Consider the following 22,555-nt stretch of genomic DNA (forward strand, 5'->3'; position numbering starts at 1 on the left):
CGTGTGTGTGTGTGTGTGTGTGTGTGTGTGTGTGTGTGTGTGTGTGTGTGTGTGTGTGTGTGTGTGTGTGTGTAGGCCTATACATATATGTAAACAAACCACCTGTGTGCATGACGGAAAGTTTCCATTCCCAACCTGATGAGGCAAGCCGCTCTGTGCCTATTGCATCACTGGCTGTTTCCATAGCAACCTGTCCCCTCACCAAGAAGGTCTTCTGGTGCAGCCACACTGACAGAGAGGCTAAAGGCCTCTTACAGAGAGAAGGAGAGAGACAGAGAGAGGAGAGGTGTGTTAAAAGCCAGGCGACCGAGGAGCGCATCTGTATTACTTAGCGTCAGCTGAAAAGAAAGGCTCCTTTTATTGGGAAGTAAGTGGAAGATGTCCCCCAGGAGTGCTAGAGCGTAATGAATTTAGACTCATTCAACATTAATGCCATGTCGCTTCGATGGCACTGAGCTGTATCTCCCTCCATCAACTTCCGTTTCCTGATTTCCTGACAGTCTGTAGGTCATTAGTCAATGCAGAAGCCACCGTTTGCTGATTTAATCTGATCGCTTGACCTGAACGGGTTATTCGACACGTTTGCTGTTCGTGCGTCACTGCCTCGACTGTCCCGGAAAATTCAGACACTATTCTTGTCGCCCTTGTAAAGTTCACACTGTTAATTATTCATGCATACGTTTCCTTCCCTTCCTTCCTTCCCTTCCCACTTCTCATCTCCTTTCCTCTCCAGCTAAAGCAAACCCTAAATAATTCAAAAACGTGACAGGTATTACGCCCCCCACCCCCACCCTGCAGAGAATAGTGTTCCTTCCCCAAAGTAGCCATTTTGAGTTTGTCAAGGCGATTCTGTCAAGCCTTATTGGGTCTGAACGCGTTCATGCTTGCCTCGACAGTCCATTTCTCTCCTTTTCACTTTGTTTGAGGTAAATGCAACAAGGCAGGAAAACAGTGAAACTGATAGAGCATTTCGCCAAAAATACAGACTGTGGGGACATTTTCTTCATAGAGTAGAAACCATCTCAAAGCAATAGGAATTACTGGTTTTGGGGCATATTTATTGAACCCATGTCTGTCTGAATCTGTCTGAATCCAAGCATGCAACTTGCATAAATTGTTGCAGATGATATGGTGAAATGTGTATCCTCCATCCACCACGCCTGGAATCGAAGACTAATTTAAAACTGGGATTGAATTTGAAAGCATAAGGCTCCACCATGCCCTGTTGTTGTTGTTGTGGAATGGTTAAAAAAAATAATGTATTCTTCTGCACAGTGACGTACTTTGATCCGTCAAAGAAATAAACTGAAATGTGCATCATCGTTGTCCTGAACTCAATCCTGAAGCATCAGAACTGGCAATAGAATCAGTGGAAAATTGTCAACAGAGAACTATGCCAGACTTTTTTCAACTCATAAGTACACCATGACATTTTTGTCACCGCGGCTTTAATCACAACAGCGCGACCCCTTCTCTTTCACAACACTGGCGCAGTGAGAGCATGCTTAAGGCCTCAGCGCTGTGTCATATTTAATGGATGAGCCGTCCAAACATGGGATGAAATGTTACCTGGACAAGACGTTTGCCTTGACAAGCGCAAACTGGACATGCTGTCTTTTCTCTCCAATGGGATTTTCTTCCTCAGCCTCCAATAGAAAAAAAAACCCAGCATGGAAATGAAGCTTTTAACGCTGCAGGGCAGGAGATTACCTTACACACTTACATGGACCGGCAGGCATGCACACACACATACACACCCTCATTGCTCTCAAAAAGACATTTGCACAAAGAATTGCAAAGCTTACATTCATGCGGGAAATTACTTAATTTTAATTGTGCTTGCCCAGTTCTGTGTACAAAAGCAGTTGAGTTCACTTAAGAACTGTTTTTCTAAACAGTTCTTAAGTGTGTTTGACAAGTCGGACTGTATTTCTACAGTTTTACAATATCAAGAAAACCAAACCATAAGATGTAGTGTTAACTTTCCTTATGTTGCACAGCAGCTGTCAATAATGAGCACAATACCAGAGCAGTGCAGTCAACCACTCTACCTGCTGACGTCTCAGCTCAGAGAGATGCTTCTTTCTTGCTTGGAGACTCCAGCAGAGTCGATTCTGTTGTTCACATGTTATACATTTAAAATTTGCACTACTTTCAATAATCAATGGAGAGAAAAAGCATTAAAAGGTCATGCCTATTAGTCCCAGTTGTTTTCATTATAAGCACATCCGTCATCTGTTAACAGACCATGGAATTCTGGTATTTTAATTATAATAGATGAGGGTAAAGCTTTCGTGTTGAGGTTATGTGTAGCCATGCTGAAATGTTTTTTATTGCTTAGCATCATGGATAAAGTCATCTGACGGTGATGTGACGACCACAGAGCAAAGTGACTTGAACTCTCTTAACATATTTACTATACAATATTCAGACAGCTGTCATAGCAACAACTGTGAGAAAGACAAACAAACTTGAAGTCATTGTCTCAATGCTGGACCTTTAAATTGGAAAATCCCTGATCTTTACTGGTTCATTGGAATTGTTAAGAATGTGGAACACTTACTTGCTACCCATCAACCAATGGGGGTAAAGCAAGTCCTGAGGGACATTGCTGGATCTTGGTGTTATGGCAGCACTTACAGGACATGCGACGCCCTGGGACAGAGAAAAACATTTGGCTGGACTGTTTATTGGAAAAGGAACGGCTGTAAAACTAAGAAGCACATAATCTGAGAGTTACGTACATTTAAAGTGGAACCATTAGGGCTGACATGCACTCAGTTACCATCTTATGAAGTGCTGCACACTGAATAGCCTCCATGATTTTTCTGTTATTCATCTCTGTTTGCCAGGTGCCAGCCAGAGAAACGCACTGATGCGAATGGAAAATTTTTTAGTACTTTTCATTCAAATTAATCAGCTACTGTGTTTGGACATCTCAGTCATGGTTTAATACATCAAAGAGGCAAAGTGATTAACAGGAAAAGGTCCTGAGTCAGAGGTTTTTAGGATCTTTCATCGACCGCAGCGACTATGCTGCCAAACCGCTTCCTTTCTAAAATCAACAGGCCATCTCTCTTAACACTGAATCCCACCAAATTAAAGAACAACTAATTTTACTCAAACCATGTCAACAAGACAAAAGGCCAGAATGTCCTGCTGTGACTCTTCCAGACATGATGTAAGAACGAATGAATACGTGCGCTTGTTTATTTTATGCAGTTGTAGGACACACAAAGCCACACCTGTGGGAAAAGCTTCGCACCGGCTTCCTGAAGATTGCATTTTATCACCGTTGTTGTCTTTGTAAAGTAATACCGATCTGTCTCCAGGACATGTCCGCAGGATCCTCCCTGTTTTTATTATTGTTTCTGCACTCCCAGAGACCACCTGTCCGTCAAACCCAAGTCAGGGCCAGCGCTGTTTTTGAATTTATTGTTGACAGTTTTTTTTTTGTACTATTGTTTTCAGCCATGGTAGATAACGCTGTGCCTATTAACCATCAAGGTTTTCTTTCTGTTTTAAACAAACCAAAAGTGTCAAATGTACCTTTTCGCAAGTGCCAGCAGGACTTCTCGCGCGGAAGAACTCCCAGTACATAAGTATGCGGTTTGTACACTCAGTCCAGAGCTCACACTTGATACCGTCACTTTGACAGAACCCTCAGCTCTGGTGTCAGTCTTTTGTCAGTCAGCTAAGCTCGAGGCTAGAGTGAGATTTTCTTATAGGAAAACATTGCAGAGGAGATCCGGTTACAAACCACTGCTGGCATTCATGATTTTTCCTCTCCAGGTGGCGTGTTCACTGTCAGTGTTTACAGTCTGTATTTTTTGGCATTTTAATGACAGCATTAATAGTATTTGCTTTATACTGGAACATGCTGGTGTTGCTATATTGTTAGAACCACAGATGCTACATTTAAAACATAGAGAGATCACCCGCAGCCTCGGTCTCTTGGGGTTTTTTTCACCGTCATACTATCAGACACCCTCCCGCTCTCTTGTATACATCTGACACAGTTCGATTGAATTTCACCTCTTGTCACTCTGCTCGCTTGGCTTCGCTTCTGAGCCACTCGCTGACACTCACATGCACAAACACACAGAAACACACACACAGCGTGCGGTGAGAAGCGATGGCAGAGCGGTGGGCCAGTCATGACAAGGCGTGCTAGCACCTGGCTGTGTGTGTGTGTGTGTGTGTGTGTGTGTGTGTGTGTGTGTGTGTGTGTGTGTGTGTGTGTGTGTGTGTATGACACCTAATGCCTACACCTCTCAGACACACACACGCTGTCAGGAATACAGATGCATTCGTGGAGAGCTTTGCCCATACACACACTTCTTTTTCCCCCGGTACAAAAGAGAGTGAGCTCAGGTAGCTGTCAGGTGCTCTCCCACAGGGAACAGTGGGCAAGTCAAAAACAGCCTCCTCGCCTGTCGCTCCACACACACACACACACACACACACACACACACACACACACACACACACACACACACACACACACACACACACACTGTGCTTCGGATTGAGGAGAGAGACAGAATGAGATGCCTTGGGCAGATGCTGGACCAGTTGTCTATGCTGCACTCAAAGAGTTTGTGTGTGTCTGCGTGGGTGTGTGGGTGTGTGTGTGTGTGTGTGTGTGTGTGCATGTCTGTCAGACTGTCTGTCTATCAAGTACCGCGAAAGCCATCTGCCAGCGAGTCCAAGTGGTCGTGCCGCCTTGTGTTTAGTCCTGGCCTGGGAGCCAGTGATAAGAAAAAGCTGTGTGTGTGTGTACACGTGTGTGAGTGTGTGACATGTATATCCTCAGCAGTGACACTGGTTGTTCACCCCTCTAACCAAGAGGACTTTTTTAGAGTTGACTTTTTTGTGCTTTCGTCCATTGACTTACTATCAGGTTGGCTACCTGTGAGAGCTTGGCATCTCTTTTAATGCCCCCCAGTGCTGAGGCAAGGACGTCACGCCAGCTGGCTGCCAAACAGCCCTCAAAGTGGGTGCAGAGCCACAGCAGCTGTAGCTGTCACAACACGGGTCAATTACTTTCTAAGTTGATGTTGTGTATACACAACAAAAGCACACGCACATGGGTAGGCACTGTCTGCTTTGCACTTTCAGCAGCCTCCGACAAAGTTTACAGTTTGCTGGTTCGCGCTTGATCAAAGCTGAGGAATCAGTGGGAAGTTTAGGATCAAAGTCTCAAGGCTTGTTGTTGCTTGACTTGTGTAGCCTTGAAGTGTTTGGCTAACCTTGGTTTGTCTTCATGTTGCCGTCCTTCCGTGTTTTCCTGGATGGCGAATCATTGATGTTTCAAAGCCTCTTCAGAGGATGAAAACGAACTGTCCACAAGCCTGCTGCCTGTAGATTGATTTTAATGTTGCTGCTGACTTTTTCATTGACTTTTGCAACATTGAAGCTTTTCCAAATTCCACAATAGGCTCAGCAGGCCCAGCAACAAACTGTGCTTGCTCTGCATGGGTGGACAGATTCTCCCTGAATGAATTGAGAGCATCTGTTTGCTTTACGCCAGGATCACATTTAATCCCTGATGCATTTGTGTTGCTGAACTATGTAGAGTTCCGCACAAAAACCCAATGGCTGACGCATATCGAGATGAGTCTGCTCAGACGTGCCTGTCTGGTGTTAAACCATAAACTTTCTTTGCATTCACTCATGAAAACTTCTCTCAGAGGAAGGGAAGCAATATCAGCTCGTGTATGATAAATGCAACAGTGTTAAATAGAACTTTGCATTGTGGTCAGTGAACTTTGAGCTTTTCTATCTGACCTTGATATTGTGACAGAAAGCAGTATTCTAATCAGATGTTCAATGAATCCTAATCCTCCTCCTTTGTTTCTTCCTGTCTGGCAGGCTGCAGGGGGATGCTGTGTGGCTTCGGCGCCGTCTGTGAGCGTGACCCGACTGACCCGGCCAAGGCCGAGTGTGTTTGCAAGAGAGTGGACTGTCCGTCCTTGGTGGCGCCTGTTTGCGGCTCGGATTCGTCCACATACTCTAACGAGTGCGAGCTGGAGAAAGCCCAGTGCAACACACAGCGACGCATCAAGGTGCTGCGCAAGGGACCCTGCTGTAAGTACCATCACCTGCCTACCAACCGACCGAGCGGCCCCTCTTACAGATACTGGCAGGAGATATCCATTTCAACGACTCACCCAATCTCATTTTGAGTCTGAAAAAGGAAAATAATTTCAGTGCAAAGTAGCTAATAGGGCTTTTCCGTAGTTGTGCAGGGCCATGCTGTGAACAGCTGCAAGCAGTTGAGCGGTGCTGGCACTGTTTGAGTGGTTTTCCCAGAACAGGATGGTGAAGTTGTTTCCCTTCAAGGAGGTGTGCTAGTCACAAACCACAGTGAGAGCCTGTCGCCTGCAGCCCTGTTCAGCTCACTGCAGCTGTTTGTGTTTGTATTATTCTTCCCTGCAATGTTTCAAACTAATCCGCTGACAAAGTAATGCAAAATATCTCCATATGATTAGATTGATTAGACCTGTGTTTATTGAAGAATTGCGCCGCTAATGAAGCTCTACTAATTCTGTGACAAAAGCATTTCCTATACTTCTTCAAAATAAAAGTGTCTGCTGTTTCGACTGTGAGAAGCTTTGAATGTGAAATTTTGGTGTTCATCAGCAGTAATTTAACATAGCCCCAATATGCAGAAAATTATCAGTAAACGGTAAAATAAGGCTGATGTCTGAAAGTACAAACACAGGTGTCAGTTAAACTCAATCAATCAAGCAGGACCACAGCAGTGCACCAATATTTTATGTATGAACATGAGATTTGATTAGTTGTTGAGAATGAAAGAAAATGAAGTCAATTTTGACTTTTAGATACTTTGTCTGGACATAGTTTAAAAGAATAAAAGTTGTGAATTTGAAGACAATATAGTTGGCACTGCCTCTAATCTATTTTTGAGTTCACCGTACTACAAACAGACAGATTGATATCATTCTTCAAAGATTTCTAGCATTTCCAGAATTTTTTATGTTTGCGCATGTTTTTTGAAGCGTTACCATTAGTATGTACAGGGTCTGAACATTTTCAGAGATCAAATTGGTGCCTTTGATCCAGAAAAGATCGATCCCAGAAGTCCACTGAATCTACAGTGTTTCAGAAAGCAATCTGAACAGAGACTGACACCATTAAACCTCAGTGAGAGTTGAACTCAGAAGCCGTGAAGTATAGGTGAATAAAGTGCTTAAAGCATGGTGAATGCGGAGGTTGCCGATGAAATAACAGACACAGGACTTGGGATGTTTTGATCTTTGGGACAAAATCAGCAAAACACAAAGCTGAAAGTCTCTGAGTGACGCTAAATTGCTTGTTATTGTCAAGTAAATGTATTTCTATTACACTCTGTCCTAATAGAACAAGCTTTGCCTTCCTATCTTTATCCCCCAATACTAAAACACATCCCCATTGTGTCCAATCCATTGTCTTTCCAATATGGCTACACTCCCAGTGCTTAAGCGCCACCTGCACCCTCACAAAGAAAAAGTGTGCCACGCAGTGTTCCCATTGGTAGCCATCCAGTGTGTATCCGTTAGCTACTGGTGGATGCCTCGACTCCTGCTGCACCTCTCATTGCTTCTCTTTAGCAAAGCCCATAAAGATCTAGAGCTCTGAGGGGAGCAGCAGATTCCTGCCAAAGCTGCAACGTTGCAGCAGCCTCAATAATAACTCTAGTGTTTTGTCAGTGTCGTGTCTGCCTGCCAGTGTGATCCCACCGCTAATTCCAGGGGTCTGATTACAGTGCCAGCTTGGACCTGGCACTAATAACAAGCTTGGTGACTGCTCACCACCAGCAGTGAGGAAATAAAGAGATGTAAAGGGCAGAGAGAAGACAGGAGGAACAGAGAGTACAGTGGAGGAGAAGCATCTGGAGAGGGAGGAGCTATGAAACATTTAAAGAATGAGGGGGGTGCGAGAGCAAGTGAGAGAGTGATTGCGTGAGTGAATGGGTGAACAGACTACAGGAGCAGATTAAATCTAGGAAGAGAGCGCAGTGTGAGTGCGTTAATGATGGTTTGTGGAGGGTTAAGCCCATCAAAGGCACCATAATTACGACTGGCGACAGCAGCAGACTGTGACTGGAAAAAAATAAAGTCAAAAAAATAATAATAACGGCAATGCTAATGATAGTATTGCTGATAACAACTGCATGCTCACCAGCACAACTTTTGCTCTTATCGCGTCACATCTGTAACACTGTTGCCTGCATTTTCAATTGGGGCCAATATAATTGATGCTCATGGTGAGGCAATTTTTATGCCAGCTTTTTGAATCCAACTCCTTCTCACACAATAAGAGCTCTTTGGATTGTAACTTGCAGCCAGCTGTGCTCTGCTCTGGATGCTTTATTGTGTATAGTATATTTAAAATACATCAGCAAACAGCACATGCTGTCCATGGCTGTGCACTACTTTATGTACCTGCACTGTAAGAAGTTTAAAGGTGTCTTTCCTTTGATTACCTTTTGATTACCTTTTTACCATAAATGGCACCATCAGTGGAAAAGGTGCAAAGTGTAATTCACACTTTGAGAGAGCACGCTTGGCTGGTTTTAGAACTGTATTTGCAAAGGTTACAGACATTCTTCTGACTGGTGGATCTGCCCTGATATGGAAATCTAGCTATTATGTCTGGACTTTTTAAGCAACAGATGAATATTTTTGCAGAGCAGAAAACTTTTCCTGTTAATTCTGCTATCGTTTTTTGTTTTTTTTTTCCCCGCAGACAATAGTCAGTTGTCAATAGACAGTAATTGGAAGGTCACATGACCAAAGGAAGTAGTTTATAGTTAGATGAATGGTTCAGCCAAGTTGTATACTCAAGACTTTTATGTGTTTGTGTGATTTAAAGGATATTTGCATTTGTGCCTCATCTGTTCACACAGGTTCTGTAGGTAGAGGTACCAGAGTGCAGGATGGTATACATGCATGTCAGCCAGATGTGTGCATGCGAAAGAGAGAGAAGGCCTTAGGAAGTCAGGGGAAGCCGACTGACAGGTCCTCCAATAAATTCTGCCAGTACAGAGGGTCTGGACAGGTCACTCTGCCTTAGATTATGGAGTTGTCAGGGCTGATAGGGGAAGAGAGAGGCAAAGATGGGAAGGAGGAAGAGTGGGAGACAGCGTGAGAGGAGAGAGAGCTGAGCGAATGAGAGAGCTTTTAACTTTAAGAATAGTGTGGGCGGCTGGATTGGTGCTTTTGTGCGAAGCCTCGTTTGACTCATTCGATTTGAATGGCGGGTTTTCATTGGGGTAAGTGAATTGGCTACCGTTCTGAGAAGCCGTCATGTCCAATTCAAATCAACTCGGGAGTCTTATCTGGTACTCAGGAGTGCAGCCACAAAAGAAGTTTTTTTTCTCACAGTTTATCCCCGTTTTAAAGGGACTGGAGTTATATGGAGCATGCTGTTAGCATTTCACACAAGTCTGAGGCTCGGGGTATGTTTTGTGAACAGAAGGGGACTATCAACCAGCAGCTGTCTAATATGACCAGTAGCTTATGGTGTGTAATGTTTAGCCAAACTTTAGTGCATTTTTGCTCTGTAACTGAAATCAGAGTCTGTTTGTTGACTTTAACACCTTTTTCTGCTTGTGCTACTGGTACGTGTACGCTGCATCTTTGCATTCACCATTATCCTGTAATCATCACTTGTGGCCACAGTGGGCACTTGCTTGCATAGTTATGTAATGTCCCATTATTCTGTGGTCATTCAGCAGCTCGTGTTAATGGCAATTCCAGTTTCATACACCGTGGCTCTTATTTGTATAGTTTTGGCCATTGTTCCAATACTGTTGTATTCACCAAGTAAATCGTATGAAGTTTGAGGTTATCAGACGGGCTTTAAACAGGTCCTGAGTCAGCCTGATTTATTTGGAAGACAAATGGAAGATAAACAGCATAATGAGGCCACAAACCATCAGCACAGGTTAAAGACCAACTTCCTGGTGCAACTTTGTATCACACGATTTTCCTGTGCAATGAGGGATTTTCAACACCATATTGGTTACTCCCACTTCAAGTTGAAACTCCAAATGAAGTGGCTTGTTCGCTGTGTTCCCAGTCCTCCCCTGCTGAAACATGCCAATATATATCCCCCCTCTTCTGACGGCACATTTCGGTTTAGCTCAGTTTGATGTAACAATGGAAAAATCTTATTTGACCACATTCATTTAGCACCTGACTCATAACACTGAACTGGCTATTACAATTAAGTGCCAAGGTAACAGTGTAAGTCCCTGCGTGAGGCAGAAAGAAACGACCCACAGGTTGTTGAGGCGTGGGCACTTAGTTGCCCCCAGCGCTCCCCTCTAATATTCACATAACCCGGCCCTTAATGGCTCAGACCAGCTCCACGCTGGCTTCTTCATTATCTTTCCTTTGTTCTAGATGGATGATTTAGGATGGGCGGGGTCACATTTCTGGCGGTCAAACAGGCAGGCGGTGAGCAGATAATGGCCTCTGATATTGTGGAAATTAAAAGGAGAAGCCGCGTTTGAATTGGCCCAGCAGGAGTGCCTGATAACAACACACGGCAAGAAGAAGAAAAAACGGCCAGAGGCATAGAGAGAGAGAGAGAGAGAGAGAGAGAGAGAGAGAGGAAGAGATAGAAAAAGAGTAGCAGAAGCATTTTCTGCTTCAGAGAGACAAGAGATATTTGAGCAACTGTGTGTACGTGTGTGCCTCTTCGCGTGTCTATGAGCATGCACATGCTACAATCAGCTGGGGACCGTGCACCATGTTGGCTCTCCTAATATTGAACTTGGAGCAGAGTGGTAAATACACTCCCTTTCCCAGAGAGAGCCACAGAAGTGCTGCAGAACTCATCTTGTGTGGCCACTCTACTGGAACATGGAGTTTTCATTCTTTTTTTTTTTTCTTTTTTTAAACTTTTTTCTTTTTCTTCTTCAAGGACTTCAACAAGTAATGCAAAGAAGTGGTGTGAGTGTGTGTGAGCGAGGTGACTGGGGTTCGAGAGAGTGATCAATGGAGATTGATTTTGTGTGTGTGTGTGTGTGTGTGTGTGTGTGTGTGTGTGTGTGTGTGTGTGTGTGTGTGTGTGTGTGTGTGTGTGTGTGTTCTTGAGAGTTGGCCATAAGCACGGCCCGCTGCCTCCTACTCTATCAGTCCACTCCACTCTCTCTCTCTGTGCTTTAGAGAGGGCTTTATCTCTCCAGCACCGACACACTCTTGTGTCCTCACAGTAAAAGGAGAAAGGCATCAGTACCCCACACCTGCTGCTCTGTCTGCTCTAACATACTGCATTCAGTCAGACCAACGCGAGGAGGATGAGAACCCCTCCATCTTAAACGGAAAGTATGCGGTGCGGTTAGAATCTGCGTTGGACATGTCACAGCTTTTCAGCGATTTGATGCAGTTGCATTCATTGTCTGTATTTATTACTTGAAAGGAGCGAACCTGTCTCACAAACAAATCATTTGCATTTGCAAATACGTATCGTAGCAACCATAATCCCGGAAAGATTACATTTTCTATCAACTTAATGAGGAAATATTTACAAAGAAAATATCTGCAAAATGTTGACTACCTTCCTTGCAATATCCACTCTTGGCAACGGAAGCATGACTAATATTTTTATGCTTGGTTTGAAAGCACTTGGTTAATGTTGGGAAACACTGTGGTGTTGAAAAGCCAGCCCTGCCTTGATGCACAAGATTTTCAGTGTTTCCCTAAAACTGTGACCTTTGCCAGACGTTTGCCCAGGTTTAGCAGTCTAAACCTCACATGTGATAGACGAGATGCAGACTCTGGTGGTAAAGTGAACGTCATCATAGCAACAGTTACATTCGCTCCTATTCGCTGAGGCGCATTAGTCCTTATTTGTGAGTCCTGATCTTGACTCTGTTTGGATATACTTGCAGATATACAGAAGTCAGTGATACTGTGATCTGCATGTTGTTATTTGACATGATGTGTGTGAAAATAATCAATGATGAATCACTGACACCTTACGAGGGCAGTTTGTGTTGGCTTTAACTTTCCACCAATCTGTGTGAGGTGTCACACGTGTGCTCCCTCTCTGCTCTCGTTTACCAATGCTGTTTTGGGGTTATGTAAGTCAGCAGAAAAATCAATTTGAGAATAATTTGGTAGCCCACTGAAATGTTACACTTTATCCTGTTGTTTATCAAAGCTTTTTCCTTTCTCAACTATTGTTGAGAAGGCTTTTCCCCGGAGGAGGTAAAACCGTCTCTGGCCTCAGCTTGTTACCCCAGCTGTACTTTTTGTCTTTTGTCTGTTGCTGGTCTGGCTGGTTGTTAAGGTGTCTGGGCTGGGCCGGGTAAAGCCCTGATTTATCCCCTCGTAGGACCCAAAGCTGGCTGGGAGGAAGGTTTCAGGAAATCTCCTGCAAGCAAAAGCCTCTTTGTGGAGCAGAGCTGGAGAGTCGGGGGATGAAAGCTGGCCTGCTTTATTCCTCCCTTACAGACCCCCTTACCCTTCCACTTCCTCTTCTTCCCTTTCCTCTTCTTCTCTTGTTGCTCATGCTCTGCCGATCTCTTTTGTTACCCTGGTGGCACGCCCGGTTGCCCCCGGTGACAATGGAGCGGTGGTAATAGCTGTAGATGGTGGAGATGACTTTTGGCTTTGCCAGAGCAGATAACAGTGTTCTGCTCAGCCTAACTGACCATTATTCATCTCTGCCTCTGCACATCCTTTTCTCCTCTTTGCTGTTTTTTCTCCATTCTTTCCTCCTTCCATTCCTCTCCAATCCTTCTCCAGTTTTCTCTTTCCCATTATCTCCCTCCCTGGTTTTATCCCTCAAGTTTCTCTCATCCCCTTTCCTCCCTTGCTTCTTCTTTTTCTTCTTCTTCTTCTTCTCCATCCCTCATTTCCAGCCTCTGTTTCCCCTCTTCCCCCCTGTTTCTTTTCAGTCTATTCTTCTTCATGTCTTTCTCATTTCACCTCTCCCTCATTTGCTCGCAGTTAGACCAGCCAAAAATAACTCGCTCTCACCGCTCTTCCCTCCTTCTCTCCGTCCTTCGCTTCCTCTCGTTCTTTCGCACTCCCTGACTTCTCTATAAGATTTTAAGACAAAATCTCCTTCCATGCTTTTCTGCTGCTCTCATCAGTAGTAACGTGCATGCACACACACATAAACAGAGAGTAATCAAATTTCTCCGAGGCAATTGCTGAACACATTTGTGCACACATACGCTCACACACACACACACGCAGGGCGGGAGGTCATCGTAAATAACTCGGTTTTCGTGATTTCATTTCCCTGGGGCATTGACTCTTGCTTGGTATTCATAACCATAACATGCAGAACCTGACAGCCTGACTGTGTGTGTGTCTAAGTGTGTGTGCACACTTACACTGTATTTATACTCCTATGGATGTACACGCGCACACACGCACGCACACAGAAAGAGGCATACTTAGTGAAATATACACACACTTTGGGCATTTTGCAAACAGATAGATTGAAAAATATGCATTCTTGTTATCCTCCTTCACCACACACACACACACACACACACACACACACACACACGCACACACACACACACACACACACACACGCACACGTGCACACACACACAGAGATGATAATGGGCTTTGCTGGAATCCTCTATCCATCTTTGCTCTGTTCCACTCGTCTGTGACCACTGATACTTGTAAGACGAATCCTGTCTTCTTCATCTCTCTCTCTCACCAGCGCTCACCTCTCTGAAACCTGCAGGCAAAACACCGATTATCTGCACACATGCGAGCACATCCACACGCGCGCACACACACACACACCTGCTTAATACCAGACAAGGGGTTGTGTTCTGAGACTTTTTTAATGTATTTATGCATTTGGTTTCTCCTGAATAATACATTGTTATTTGTTATTTTCCCTGCGTATACTTTGGGAGAGATGGAAAGGAGTGAAAATAAAAGCAGAGCGCTGTTGAAAATATGAGGATAACTACCAGCTCAGCAGACAATAGTGGATATTTTATTTTATTTCTGTGGAACAAGAATGGCGACAACTGTCAGGAGTCAGATTTCTAAAGAATATCTGTTTGTCTCTGTATTGGCTTGGTTTCTATTGTATGTCTGTATATACGTATGTGTTTCTGTGTGTGTGTGTGTGTGTGTGTGTGTGTGTGTGTGTGTGTGTGTGTGTGTGTGTGTGTGTGTGTGTGTGTGTGTGGAGATGTCTCACAATGCAGACACATGTCCTCATATAAACTCAAATGTTCTTTCTCTAAATTCTGTTCCAGTGACTTTATTGGCATGAAGAGATGGAAAGAGACAGGCTTGTCTATACACCAAACAAAACTTAATTTGCAACAGTTCATTCGTTTACTAGCTGTTGTCTGGAAATGCCGGCTGGTCCGTGACAGGGCCGCGGCTGATCCGTGCCTGTTCCCCCGCTGGGCTCCCGCTCTGCACTTGATTGGTATGTGTTTTCCCCCTCGATGACGTTGTGAAGATAACGCCCCTAAGGACCACGTGTGGAAACCAGTTGCAACGCTTTCCACCAGAAGAGACGCGATTATGGAATCCATGTTGAGATTGTTAATGATCTATTACAGTTGTTGTTAAACAATGTTTAACAAAAATATTTGAAAATCTTACATATATATATCTATATTTTGCACTCCACATTTATATTGAACTCCTTCAGGTGCACACACAGGACCACTCCTGCCTCACTACTCACTTAAGGACCATCCATCGACTGCATTCACTCCCCAGAGTAATGCTGTGTTCGCATTGTGGCAGTAGAGGGCAAATTAGACGGCCCTTGCTTTCAGTGGGAGATTGATTGTAAATTTCACCAGCGCTGATTTAAAATGAGCAAACAGATGTTCAGCTTTCACACCTTTTTTCACACCTTCTCCCGCAGCAGCCAACGAAAACCAGCTGTTGAGCAGCCATGTGTAATGCCTCCTTGTGAATCAACTTGCATTGTCTTGTGTTAAAGCCAAGATGAAGTAGTGTGGCGGTTATTGATCCGGGGCGTCAGGAGCCACAGTGCTGCTGGTGTTCATGTTAGCGATCTAATGAGATGCTGTTTACACCTGGCTTGGAATGTGAATGTGCTTAACTGAGTGGGAAGGAGAGGAGAGGGCCAGGGCTGAGAAATGCTTAAGCAGGAAATGTGTGGATAATTACTATGTAGTACACTACATTTATTTAGTGACATTTTACTGGAGTGTTTCTGAATGTGTATGTGTAGTGGCCGCCGAAATGCCACAATCAAATGTAAAAAAGTACGTGGCATGTAGACCCTCTTCTCCTATTTTATAGATCCAAAAATGCTGATGATTCATGTGTCTCAGTTTACTGCTTAAGGTGGAGTAAACTACTGGCTGTGTCCAGTACAATACAGGGAGAACAGCAGTGCATGAGGGAGTGACAGCATAGCAGAAGAAGGTGTTTGTCCACCCGCGCTTGCTCTGACCATTTCGTGTTTTAACCCCTTTTTACCGGAAGCACATAAAATTATTTCTGTGAGTAGAAACCTATGGCAATTACAGAATAATGGTGCTGTACTTTCCCTTCATTTCCTATGATTCTTATGAGTCAGTTTCTTTGGCTGGCAGCAGGGTGACAGCAGTCTGAGGTGTGGAGCCCATTGCCTCCAATTCTTCATCTAACAGCTCACTGTGACTCTTCTTTCTTGTTCCATTACTCCCATTCAGTATTTTATTCTGTTCTGCTGACAAAAAGCTCAGGAAATGACCATGTCTTGTTATGTAGATGCATTTGTAATGTACAGCGCTGGTAGTAAGAGATGTTTGGCTTCCATCAGCAGTGACTTACTGGAGCTCTAATTTGTCTGCTATCAGTTAATCATGAGGGTAACATAAATTATACGGAATTATGAACAGTAACAATAAAGTTCATGGATATTTATCTATCTATCTATATATATAGATAGATAGATATTTCTTGTGAATCTCGTGCATGCGTGGGCAGTTGCTACTGCCACGCAGCAATATTAGACTCCGCCAGTAACAATGAGAACTGCTAATATAGAGAGATAATTACAGAACGAAATACGTGAAATGGGTTTTAATGAAGAAATACTCAGCATAAATAGTAATAAAAGTGCAGTTTGATTCAATGAAAATCTGAAGGATTGTAACTTTAAAATGATCCAATGGAAAACAGAAAGATAGTAATGATGAGTTTAATATTTTCTTCTTTTAAAAAGGTGATTTGTTGCCCCCTGACTCTCCCCGTCACCCTCTCAAACCTGTAACTTCCTATCTGTTTTCTGAGTGGCAGGAGTGGTGGAATGGCACTGCATTACTAAGGCTTAATGACTGCATCCTGGTGGCTGGAATTCATTCATTTTGAAGAAGCCATGTTTTTGTACTTGCATTTCACAGTGAATTGCTTTTGCACCCAGGAGCTAACAGACTCCCCTTTCCTTTGTTTGCTGCAGTGGAGCATGCCCGTTCCTTCAACACATCCTCTGTGTGCTGTGTCCTGACACAATATCCTGCTTATTACAGAAGCAAGACACTATTAAAATTGTGTTTCTCACAGGTTCGAATAGGTCAGCTTCTTTTTGTTTATCAGAATCACTTGACCGGCGATGCTGATCATATGACTTAATGCTGTGGCAACAATGTGAATGCGGCTTTGTTTGCTGTTTACCCTAATCACATTAACCCCAGTCTAAATTTGTGAGGATTGTGAGGACAGGCCAATATACCTCAATTTCTTTTTGAAATGTGTTTTGTTTACTTACTCTCAGATCCAGCAATTTTCTTCACAATTAGAGTAATACACGCGGAGTCTCACACCACATGCACAGTGCCTGCCTGCATTAATAATGCTTGCCAGAAAAGGAAGAGAATCAATCCCAGTTATTTTCATCCACTATTTGCTCTGAATAAATGTCAGTACTCTCTGCTCCTCCTGCAGCTTCATTCTGTCTCTCCCAGAGAGGCTTATCAAAATAGCTTAAATTAAATTGTTGTCATGTTAAACAGGGTCCTATATTGCAAGGCTGATTTGAGGGGATTTGATCTGATTGCAAGCGTGTGTGTGTGCGTGCGTGCGTGCGTGCGTGCGTGTGCATGTGTGTAAAAAAGAAAATTAGAAGTTGATAAACAGCACGTTGGTCTTTTTTACATGAGTTTTACATTTTTTAAATTAAAGTCTCGATCTTTGGTGCCAAGCTCTCATTACTGTGGCATTTCTACATTTGCTTACAAGAGATAATTTCTCGTTTTTTTGTTGTTGATGAGGTTTCCATAGCTGTTGCTGATGGTGTTTCCATTTATTCCAAAATAATCACTGTCGCTGGGAAAGTCATGGCTGGTTTTAGAATATGTTTTCAGAATCCTGTAGAGGTAAAACTCTGCTGAAGGTTTGAGAAAAGCATGGAAAGAAATTTGGTGTTTTTCATTCATTTTGAAGCCCTGACCTCCAGGTTGGGAACCACTGACTGTAGAACAGCTTTCATCAAATGGCAATAGATGTAACTGGTCTTCAGTGAATTATCAGACTTTAAATATACACTATGCAGGATCTGTCTGTTCCTGGGCCCCTCCCTCTCAGCTCCACGCCATGTAGGAGCATTACATTTGCTGTACTGATCACCATGCATTCACATAGATCCTGTTTGTCTTCACACAGATGCGCCTGTGTTCATGTGGAGGACAAGCACATGCTGTAACTGACTTTTTAGCCGCTCTACACAGCATATTGCACCCAGCGGCCGTCACTCATTAACAAGTGTTGGTGGCAAAGGCCAAGTATGATTAGCCAACGCTTCACTGCACATCAGTGCTGATTTTAGCTGCCCACCACCACCAGCTCCTGCTAATCAGGGGCTAATGAAAGGAAACTTGCTGCATATGCGCCGCTTAGCCCACATGAGTACTCGTCCCTCTTCCTGCAGCCAGGCTGACATTCTGAATTCGCTGCTCGCTGATGGAAGTTCAATGACGTCAGCATCTTCTGTTTTCATTTGGTCGTCAGTTTGTGGCCATAACTGTGTTTTGGACATGGGGTTTATTTATTCATTAGTGATTCTCCTGTCTGTTATTTCAGGAATGAAAACATTTCATCAGTGAGCCGTAGCTGCGGTGTAAATGTTTGCCGTAATGCTAAATCTGCTAACTGGGTCTAATGACTTTCATCTCACTCCATTTGATCCAGGGGTGCCTGGCATAGAGCTCTACGAGTTAAAACAACATAAATGCATTATTGATTATGTGTGATCCTGGCCTTAAAGAGGTAAACAAATGAGCAGTTAATAGCATCTCTGACTTATTTTGGCACTGAGATCTCAGCATTATTCCACAAAGCACAGCTCTTGGTACAAGCACTGATGTTTTTCCAATAGGCAATACTGACTTTTTTCCGTAGGCCATTAAGGTGACAGGGAGGCCCCGAGGTTAAAGAGGCTGTCCATCAGCGAGTGTTGCCTGCCTTTTCTTCTTATCTTTTATCTCTTTTAGCTTGTTATATGGATTACAGGTCTGGAATAAACTGAGTTGGAATACTTTAACTGTCAGGATGGTTTGTCACATGATGTATAGCCATCCTCCTTTAGGAAGATGCTGAGGGCACTTTCAAAACTGGCCTAAAAACATAAATCCCAATGCAAGATTACATCTTTGTTTTTGACAGGATGGTCATCATCACAGCTTTGTTTTTACACACAGAAATCCCTCCAAACACAGTGGAGATAGATCATAAACAACAACAAAATACATCATCACCTAGATGCAGAAAAGACATACTGTGCCTGTAACATTTCAGATGTTAATATTTCCTGTCAATACTTCTTAAGCATATGATCATGGACAGACACTGTCACCTGGAAACCACAAAATCTCATTCCCCGCCACCATCCTGTGTTCATACTGTGTGTAAAGATGCACAGCGTCAATGTGGCAAATTCAATCAATCAGCTGTTTACTAGAATATGTGATATTGTTCCTTCCAGATTCAATAAACTCTTCACATCTTGCGTCAGTCTCACCAGCTGCAGGGTTTCTACTCTGTAGTTAACATCCGACCTATAGAGGGGTGAGAAAACCACAAATTTCCCCTTGGAGGAGTGTCTTTAAAGATTTTTTTTTCATCGTTCAGATGATCACACATAAGATAAAATGGTTGTGGCGATGCTCTTTTCAGTCTGGCAGTGCAACGGCTCAGGGTTCCATGTGCGTCTCCAAATTTGGGCTTTGATATTCGCTGATGTTTAACTGAAGAATTGAAGTGTTTTTACTTAAGTTGTGCTCTGTCCTTTCAAAGACCCATACATCTCTGTCTGTGTTTGTCAGAAATGCCACATCCAGACGATTTAATCCCATCTTGCCTTCTTTCTGTCACTCAGCAGAATAAATGGGCCCTGTGTAGTCATTCCAGCACCCCACCTGTGCTTTACTGCATCTTTCAAGCATGAGATATCTTCCACTGGAAAATGACAGCCACGCTACAAAATTGACTATTTTGAAATCTTAAGACCTTGCAGCATTGCAACATTTTAGTATTTCACAATCTGTCGCTTCTGTTTTTCTTAAACATTTATCTTTTTTCACTTGAAAAATGTTATTGTCTCCAATATTGTCTCCATCTTTTGTCCCCTCAAAGGTTTTTCAGCCTCAGTTTTGCATCGGCCAAATCTCGGTTTCAAAACTGTCCAGACCAGCACTGTCCAACATACTGTACTCTCACTCACACACCGCTGCGAGTGTGTGGCCAGCAAACTGGAGTGTGATGAGGGCTTTTTGTGGTTCATTTTCCATTCTCAAGGGTAAAACAGCAGAGCGTGTAAAAGAGAGCAACAGCTGCAGTTCAATGGAGTTCTTTGAAGAACTACATCAAACACAGAGAATCATCTTCCAGCTATTGGCCTCACAGTAGAGAAAGTGAAGGGATGCATGTACGTGTGTGTGCGTGTGTGTGTGTGTGTGTGTGTGTGTGTGTGTGTGTGTGTGTGTGTGCTGACAGCATGTTGGAGAGGTGTGTAGGACTGTTAATCCTTTGGCCTTCCCTCAGTCCCTGCCTCCTGCTCCCCATCACTGGGTTTGGATGTCTGGCTGCATATTCTCATCCATATTTAGTTCTTGGATCTTTGTCTCTATAATGATCTTGTCTGTTAATCTGGTTTATTTTCTGACCGTTCCATACAGCCTTTTTCTTGCTCCCGTTCGGACCCTTTCCCTTATCTCGCTTCTGCACGCTTCTCCTCTCCGTCTACTTCTTACTTCTGAACTTTAAGCCTTTCCTCGCTTGTTTGTCCACTTCTTTGTTTAAACCACCCACATATTTATTCTTTGATTTTTTTGCTCAGTCTTTCACATGGCTGGCATCACTTGTCAATCAAATTGTGTTTTTTTTATTGTGAAATGCATCATTTCCTGTCCAATTGCCTCATTCATGGACAGAAAGCAAATAAGCCTGCTGGTATTTCCCAAAATGTTTAACTGTTGACTCTAAAAGTCTGATGTCCGCATGTCTTCTTGCAAGTGTCTCCTCTTTTTCTGCTCTGCTCTCGCAGTATTTTCTCACCGACTTTTTAACTCCCTGCCATCATTGCTGTCTTCCTCTCTCTGTCACAGTCTCTCTCTTTTCCACTATCTTTTTCTCTTCTTCGTCTTCTTCTTCTCCTGCTGGTGATAGGGAGGAGAGGAGGGGGTCTTGATTAGAACACACACTGCCAAGTCCCCCCACATCGCATCATTGCATTTGATTAGCTCTCCAACCCCCTGCACCATCCCTTATCACTACCAGCACAACAGGGTACACCACACACACACACACACACACACACACACACACACACACACACACACACACACACACACACACACACACACACACACACACACACGCATGCATGCACAGATACACATGCGTACATATCTCAAACTCACTTGTAGACTTATCTGAACTCCATGGCTGCCTGTAAACGTGCACTGGCATATATGAATACACACAATCTCCACACACACACACACACACACACGTACCTGGGCTGCGACTGGTGCCTTGGCAGCAGGGCAGCAGGAAAACCAGCATGGCACTGACAGCTCCCTGTCCCTAATGAAGCATTAATAAACTACAGCACAAAAGAGTGGATCAGAGAGCAGCAGAGCTCCCCACCTGCCTGGCTGTCTGCTGGCTGCCAGGGGGAGAGATGAGAGGGGAGAGGATCACTGTAATCCCCCATCTTTCAAAACCCCTCTGTCCCACTTTTCAGGGAGACATCACCCCTCGTCACCTGCTCTTCAGTATCGTGCCGAAGGTTCAGCTCTCATACTTGCATAATAATTAAACTACCATACAAGTACCACCACTAACACTCCGGCAGCTCTTCACCAAACTGTGCAGCTACAAATAGAAATATTATTTTGTTTACAGTTTGAAATATGTTTTAATATGTAAATAAATTCTGTTTTATTGCAGTAAAACATTTAAAGATAAATGCTAAGTTTTTATGCATGAGGGGAAAAACAGACCCGGGTAAAACGGAGACATTCAGAGCTGGCAGAAAAATACGATTTAAAATTTTCTTCAAAAGTTCCTCATATCTGCAGCTCAAATGGATTCGGGAAAGTCACGTAATTCTTTGCGTCTTGCATGTCCACTTGTTTGTGAATGAGGAAGAGTGACTGCTGAAGTGCTTTTGCGCGTTTATTTTTCCCAACATATTAGGTACTTCTTAACTGTAAGAGGCTAGCTGTACCCTGCTAGCGTGCGCGTGTTGAGCGTGTCTGTCTAGAAATGACTGGACCTTCCACTGATGCATCAATCTCTTGAATATTTTTCCTCCAGACACCTCTCCTTTCCTTCTGCTGTCTGTACACATGAACTAAAGTCATAAAGCTTCCAAATAAGCACAAGCTTTTCCTGTATTTGTGTCTGTTTGTGTCTTTGCTTTCACTTTATATGCACTCACGCTGCATAGTTTTGCCTTCAGTCTGCACTGTGTGTGTGAAGGTGTGTATCCAGGAACCACCACAGCACATGAATAGACAATTAGGCACGCTGGTAGTCTAGTCACAATACATCCCCAACTGGCAGACAATGCCGGCCCTCTGAATCAAATGAAGCAAACCTGCTGAGTGTAGATATTCCAGGAGGTGTGTCCATTCAAATGCTGCATGCCTGTGATTAGAAGAATTGGAGCCATTGTTCAGTAAAAAGATCCAATCGAATGCGGGTCCAAGTGTGATGGACTGACAGGAATGAGTCCAGAGTGCTTTCAATAATAGCTGGATTTTAGAAAATACACTGTAAATAAATGTGCAAATAAAGATTTAGTCTCGCTGAAAAGCCTGCTGGCGTATAAAAGAGAGTACGTGCACATAAGGAAAATTCTTTTAATTGGGCCCCAGAATGCCAGCTGGCCTTTGGGATGACTTCTCCTTCCCTCACCATAAGCTAGAGATGTCATCTCTCTGTGTTTGTGCTGGAATGCGTCTGTGTCACTTTGTGTCTTTATCTCTGTCTATCTGTATCCTTATCTGCCTTTTTTCTCATTATCCTTGCAGTGGAAACCTCACTGAGTTTTACTCCAGCGAGGGAGACTGATC

At 43.6% G+C, this 22,555-nt stretch overlaps 1 protein-coding gene across 6 annotated transcripts in view; it reads left to right on the plus strand.

Moving 5' to 3' along the window:
* Positions 1-22,555, plus strand: part of agrn (agrin) — a 240,347-nt gene that overhangs the window by 132,266 nt on the left and 85,526 nt on the right. For all 6 annotated transcript variants that reach the window (XM_070968416.1, XM_070968417.1, XM_070968419.1 and 3 more), the window contains one exon: positions 5,875-6,090. In XM_070968416.1, coding sequence (XP_070824517.1) covers positions 5,875-6,090 — 216 coding nt within the window. The remainder of the gene's footprint in view (positions 1-5,874; positions 6,091-22,555) is intronic.

The sequence above is a fragment of the Chaetodon trifascialis genome, chromosome 8 (assembly GCF_039877785.1).
Source record: "Chaetodon trifascialis isolate fChaTrf1 chromosome 8, fChaTrf1.hap1, whole genome shotgun sequence".
NCBI lineage: Eukaryota > Metazoa > Chordata > Actinopteri > Chaetodontiformes > Chaetodontidae > Chaetodon > Chaetodon trifascialis.